Source organism: Magallana gigas, chromosome 5 (genome assembly GCF_963853765.1).
Source record: "Magallana gigas chromosome 5, xbMagGiga1.1, whole genome shotgun sequence".
Classification (NCBI taxonomy): Eukaryota; Metazoa; Mollusca; class Bivalvia; order Ostreida; family Ostreidae; genus Magallana; species Magallana gigas.
This window is the reverse complement of record NC_088857.1, coordinates 25,744,753-25,751,417: the sequence shown is the minus strand read 5'-3', so window position 1 is coordinate 25,751,417 and position 6,665 is coordinate 25,744,753. Positions and strand designations below refer to the sequence as shown.

Sequence of the window (6,665 nt, the reverse complement as noted above, 5' to 3'; positions counted from 1 at the left end):
ACATGTCCAATCATTTTCTTGTATGTCTTTAACAATGATTTTAATGTTTTTATTTTAAAATGTAAATTTAAAACAAATACTATTAGATAATAATACTGTAGTTTTTCTTATCTTAAAACTTAACGTGATTTGGAAAGGAAATCATAAACAGCGTTTGTAAAATAATTTGTGACAGTAAATTTAAGGTGAGAAACTTATGTTAAGATGTAAAACATGCAACATTCGCGATCAAGACGGTCTTTGTTTTAGATTACGCCCTAGAACCACCTGATCGTTGCGTTCTCGACACGTGAGAAAAATACTATGTGTCTAAATATGCAGCTTTTGTTAAGAAAAACCAAATATTTACATATAAATGTATCATACTTTTTATTTTTTTGTTTAGTTAACAGGTTCACAAATCGTTTCTCCGAAAATCATATATAATCGATTCCCTACTGGCGGTCGATAATAGTACATTAATGCACTAATTTAATTTACACTATAAATCTATAAACAAGATTATGATCGAAGATATTTTACGATATATAGATTTCCGTCATGCGTTCCGATCCATAGCTGGTTATGTTGATCGACAGCTGTGGCATAAATTACCGCTTGTATATCAGTATCTACTTTGAACACGCGCTCTAGACTTGGGTTGATGACGTAGATCTTTGAGGCAGAAGCCACAATGACATTTCCGAGGTTGTCAACAGAGGCACTAGCTGCAAAAGTGTTCTTCAAATGCACTCTATTGATAGCCTCGAGGGAAATTTTACCGTTATCTAATGGAAGCATAGCAAATTTGAAAGTACACATGGCAAAGATTCTTCCATGATGAGAAATGAGATGGTTTATGTGCCTGTATTCTGTTGTTTCAAAGACTTCCTCAACTTCACCATCCATGTCAAGTCTTAGTACGAAAAACTGCCTTAGTTCACCCTTACTACCTATGACATATATTTTTTCATCTTGATAACAAATTCCACAAAGTGAATCGGCGTATGAGGAAAGATTTGCAAACACCCTTCCTGTTCCTTCTCGAGGAATCAATTGGACTGTGGAATTTGCAGTGAAACCCTGTGTCACAAGGAGGTCGCCATTTGGTGTACAGCAATTAAATACGGGAGAGTACTCCAAATCAAACGATCTAAGTTCGTCTCCAGATGCACTGAACAATTTTACATGATTTTGATAGTTTACCCACACCTGGTTGTCATGCGTGACACTTATTCCATTTATGCGTTTACTCATTCCAAAAGGAATATGAGTTTTTACATCCACTTTTTTCAAAAACATATTCCCAAAATCGTCATGCAGATTTCGCCGAGTTTTCTTATTGTTTAAAGCATCTCTACTACGATCTGTCTTGGGTGTACTATTATTTTCTCTTGAGGACTGACAACCTTTACTCTTACGTGTCCGTGTGGATCTGGGTTGTGCTACTTTTTTCTTCTCAATCGCTCCCTGATCCTGTCCTAATCGAATGTCTTTCTTTTGGCTAGGTCGTCTTGTATTCCTTTGACTCTCTTGCTTTCCTTTTGAGAGTGTGCTCTTGTTGTTTTTCTCTGCTGTTCGCCGCAATGAAAGTTTCGTTTCATTTCGTGTTGAGAGCGTTTTCGTTTTCTGTTTGTTATCACTCTTGTCTAAGAGTTTTGATTTCTTTATCTTCTGCTTCCTTTCTATGACTGTATTTGCCTTTTGGTTGTTGTTAGCAAGTTTCTGTTTGGAATGTTTATTGCCCTTTGTGGCTTTTGGTTGAATCGTTTTTGGCAGGTTCCATTTTGGTTTTCTTACTGCTGTTTTGTTCATTGGTGTTCTTGGTTTTGTAGCCGTTTTCTGCTCATCAATATGTACCTGAGTAGTTCGTTGCCGCTTAGTGATGGCATTTGTCGAATCGCAATCTAAAAAAGCAATTTCAGCATACTATGTTTTGTTTAATGTCTTAGAAAGAGGATTCACTTTTGGAATTAACGGGCCAAGGATAATGATAAAAATCATTAAATGCAATTAGTTGTTTTTGTAACTTATTGGTTGCAGATATTTTTAATCCTGATGAAATATGCCATTATAAGATTTATCATCATGAAAACTGACATTCAATATATACACAGTTTATTCAATACTTCCATTGAAAATGTCCGTCATAAAATTTTATTCAATGTACGTGCAGGATTGAAATTTTGTTGATTTCTATATTTAGTTAATTTAGCTACAAAATCAATTGACAGAACCCACTGTCAACGAATTAACGTATTCTAGAAACTATGAATTTTACTAAATACATTGAGTTGATGCACATGAACATAAATGAAAGCACATAATAATTCACCCCATTCTTTATTTCGTTTCCTTTTCCGGAGATTATATAGGATCTCAGATTGCGACTTCCGGGCCCTGGAAGCTGTTCTTTGACCAACATCCTCTGATTTGTCTGTCAGTGTGTGAACCACATCATTTCAAGGAAAAAAATGAGAACAACTTTTATTAGAGAACAATAATAGATAATGAGGTTTAAATTAACATATTATAGGTATTTTGCAGCAATTTAAAAAAATGTAATGCTATGAACTGAAAAACGTTAGAAAGATTCCATTCATCTAAAATTAATTTTGACACGGGGGGGGGGGGGGGGGGGGGGGGGGGCAGATGAATGCTGGTATGGATTTCAAATGCAACTTAAATCACAGATTTGCATGGTGTTTATTGATTTAACAGGAAATGTAGTGTTTTCATTGCACAAATAAATGTATACGGGTAATATGATACACATTTTCAATCTAAGTTTTTAGTCTAAGATAAAGTGTTCGACTACCCATAAGATTTGATTCTCGGATATCATAATGTTCAGAAAAAATGCATTGAGGTAGTACCTCTCAAAAGCTCCATTTTTACTCTCAATCTGAAGAAGAAATTTTGAAGATGCAAACACCCAGCGGGAAAATATTTTCTTGGAGTCAATTGGTAAATCTAAATAAAACAAGACTAAATTCAATGAGCACATTTTTTTTAACATCTCAAGAATATGACAACTAAATCATACGGATATTGTTGCACTGCTAAAAGTATTATTTGATTTCAGCTATGGAAGATTCAGGTTTTGCCCCCCCCCCCCCCTCTTTTTTAGACAATAACCCGCTGAAGTAATCTTTAAGTTCATTGATATATGGATAGACAAATCACATTTAACCGAATAAGCAATAGAGCGGATTGATAGGTGTGTATTACATACTAGGATATTTGAAAAATTTGAAAAAAGGTTTTCATCTTCCCCAGTTTAAACATTATGGGAAAAGAAGATATAATCTTAGGGAATATCACACACACTGTACGATATTGATTGATTTCAACAATCGGTAAAGATTTCATCAGAGCATTTGGTGCCCTATAGATCCGCGCATGTTTCTTAATCGCCAAGTTAATCTATATTTTAAAACTTGTGTAGAATAATCGATGAACAAAAGTATCAGTCGATGTACTATGTATCTAACAATTCTATATATCTTACCTTTCAAGTTAGTGCATGTTTGACTTCAGGTATGCATTTATAACATCTTCGTTTCGGGTTCCGACAAGGCTAGAAACAAACAGTTGTGTAGATTTCCTCTAAATAGTACAGCCTTTAATAAAATGTCTTTGGTTTGTCGATATTCTGCAACCAGTTAAAATGCGCTTAAAGAGAGTATTTACATAGTTGATATTTAAAGGTAAAATCCAATGGCGGCTATTCTTTCTGTCGATGTGTTTACAGTCTATACGTGATAGTACTTGTCTGTAACAAAGAGAACATACCGGGAAGCAGGTAATAAACAGAAATTATTATGATATGCTCTTAATGATATAAATATATACTAGCATATAATAGCTCTTTTATCTTCAACTTCACTGTTTATTTCATTATTTTCAATTCTATTTTTTACATGGTCCCATAAAAGTGTGTGTGTGTGTGTGTGTGTGGGGGGGGGGGGGGCAACTCCATGTTACCGGTAATTCCATTTAAAGAAAAATCTTTTCTGCGCCAAAAAGGGGAGGAGGGGGGGCCTGATGCTACGTGCCTGTTCAGGAAAGCATGCTCTTTTTACGAAGAGATAATGATATTAGAACCATTTTAACAAGACCTTGGACTTTCAGTAGGATGTAACGATCTATTTCTTGTGTCAAAACAAGTTAAAATGACGCTGGTTTCAAGTGAAATATACACCGATTGCGTAGTCTTTGCTCAAAAGCCAGACAAATCGTGTTGATTTCAAAGAGCCATGCCTGAGAGGCCTACAATGAAATAGACAGGCCTACGTCACATTGCAGTTTGACTCAACTACCCGAAGTCCAAGCTCTTGTTAAAATGGTTCTAAAATAATTATGAATTTGCAAAAACGTTTAATGTATAGCTTTTTGTGTTCAATTGAACCTTTAATTAAACAAAAACAGCGAGATTTTAAGGTGGTATGGGACACCTCTATGTTGTGACGTATTGTTTATCGAAATAAACAATAAAATGATGTGTTATTATATAAGTAGTTTCTTTCCCACTAATGCCACCAAACCAGCATAGCGCAGTGGGTTAGGGGATTTACTACGAACCTGTACGTCATGAATTCGAATCCCACTGAGGATTTTACATTATTTACTTCTTTAAATATTTTCAAAAGCTGGGTTTTTTTTGTTTTGTTTTTTTTTTGCTTAAATGACGTAAAATTTGAAAATTCTAAACCGGTGAAAGTATTCTAGTTATAATGTACTTTAATCAACATTAAATATCAACAGATGTCCCATACCACCTTAAAATGTTTAAAATATATTTGTACTGACTTTGACCTATATATGTACGTGTATGTGTAAAATCTGAAAATTTAAATATTTTGATTTCGGATCAGAAATCAAAGCAGAAATGAACCGACGTCAAACGTATACCAGCGTGAAAGCAACTACAGCAAGCGAAAGGGTTCAGGGTAAAGCAACTACAGCAAGCGAAAGGGTTCAGGGTAAAGTGCTACACAACAAAGGGTCATACAGTCTCCGGAAAAGGCGTCGGCAAGGTATTGAAAGAAAGGATGGAAGCAAGCAATTTTATTTTACAATAATACGAAATATTGTGTGAATGTTTAGTGCATTTTTTAAAAGAAACGTTTACTTATTATTTTGCTACTACTTTTGTCCTTTTGTAAGTACATAGTTGGTGAGTACTTGGTCAGTACAATCGTAACTGACATTAACAGACTTTGATCCACTTGCATTCTGGTTTATTCTTGATAAAATTCAACACCGTATGAATAGTTAACATTCACCAAACTTGTCCTTGTTTGGGAGACTGAAATACTATGTAATGAACATGTTGCATAACATAATTAGTAAAATATGAACCTTGTTTGATTTTTTTTCTTTCAGAATTTGAATGCAGTATGTTATTACGCTTGTCTATGCTTTCACCTTCTAGATGATTGTCCTTCGTCGTCATATAAACCAAAAAGGCGAAATGACATCAATTCGGAAATCAAATCAAGAGCAGAAGTCAAGAATAAGGATAAAAGAGATATTATTATGAGTAGTTCTAAAGAAGACAGGAGAATGATGTCATCCAAGTCATCAAAACGAGTCTCGAGAAAGCGTAAAAGCAAGATATCCATAACGAACGACAATGCAATTGTTGAAGGAGGAGACAAATGTCAAATGCAAACTAAACCACACTCAAGAAAAGAAACTGGCGAAATTTGGACAACACAGAACAACTCGCGCTCGACAGCAAATTTTGCTGAATCATTTTTGAAGAAAGTGGATGTAAAACGACACATCCCACCACCAGAAAGCGACGATCCGCTCCCCTACTTAAAAACAATTGGAGGAATATCGGTATGTGATGACAATCTGATATGGGTCAATTATACTTTGCATCGCCAAGTGAAACTTTTTACACCTTCAGGTGAAGTTCTCAAAACTGTACGTTTGGACGATAGATGCCAGTTCACCTGTTGCCTGCCATCTGGGGATCTGTTGTTGACTCAGGGAACCATGTATGGCTCGCAACCCATTATAACATTGGTGCAGAGAACAGGGGACGTAAGAAAGTTTGCCAATCTGTGTTCGTTCGCCAAAAATTTGCTTGGAATACTGTTCCAAGATGATATGATTTACGTCATAGGACACAGAACACCTAAGAAAGACTTCATAATTACACTTAACATGGACGGCGTAGTTCAGACGATTATAGACACAAAACCAGACAAGATTAACATAAATCATATCATTTCTTACTCTCAGACTGGTCGGATATTTGCTGTTTCCACTGATGGATTTGCTATATTTCCGTTAGAAACTGCTTCCGTTTCGTCGAAAGAAATTAACAAGGTTCATGTCAATCATACGTATTCCAAGACCGCATGCTTTGATAATTTTGGAAATCTTATAATTGGTCTAAGGTCTGAAATCTTTGTGACTGATCCAAGTTTGGAGCGTTCTCATGAAATACAAACCGGATTTCCTGTTCTTGTCACATCAACAGCTGTTGACAAACAAAATCAGCTGTGGATTGGCATAGGAACGGGAGATTTGTACATTACTGAATACCTAAATAAATGACAATATTGTACATACATAGTGTTGCATAAATAAAAATGACCAGGAAACACATTTGTAGGTATTCAAACAATATATATATTTAAATTGATAATAAATATATATTTACTCTC

General features: G+C 35.2%; 2 protein-coding genes across 4 annotated transcripts; one reads left to right on the top strand and one right to left on the bottom strand.

The window, feature by feature from the left end:
* Nucleotides 1-275: 275 nt before the first annotated feature.
* LOC117684934 (uncharacterized) lies at nt 276-3,629 on the bottom strand. 2 transcript variants are annotated; one of them, XM_034459032.2, is made up of 4 exons: nt 3,491-3,629; nt 2,856-2,952; nt 2,315-2,416; nt 278-1,886 (listed from the first exon to the last, which is right to left on the bottom strand). In XM_034459032.2, exons 2-4 carry the CDS (start codon nt 2,869-2,871, stop codon nt 502-504), a joined length of 1,503 nt encoding a protein of 500 aa, XP_034314923.2. In that variant the 5' UTR covers nt 2,872-2,952; nt 3,491-3,629; the 3' UTR covers nt 278-501. The 2 variants fall into 2 exon arrangements, with proteins under 2 accessions (XP_065940890.1, XP_034314923.2); XM_066084818.1 differs by lacking the exon at nt 2,856-2,952 and having other exon boundaries at nt 276-1,886.
* A 19-nt stretch (nt 3,630-3,648) lies between these two features.
* On the top strand, nt 3,649-6,665 carry LOC105340003 (uncharacterized). Of its 2 annotated transcripts, none has more exons than XM_034459033.2 (3): nt 3,649-3,784; nt 4,857-5,018; nt 5,417-6,665. In XM_034459033.2, exons 2-3 carry the CDS (start codon nt 4,871-4,873, stop codon nt 6,553-6,555), a joined length of 1,287 nt encoding a protein of 428 aa, XP_034314924.2. In that variant the 5' UTR covers nt 3,649-3,784; nt 4,857-4,870; the 3' UTR covers nt 6,556-6,665. The 2 variants fall into 2 exon arrangements, with proteins under 2 accessions (XP_034314924.2, XP_065940891.1); XM_066084819.1 differs by having other exon boundaries at nt 5,368-6,665.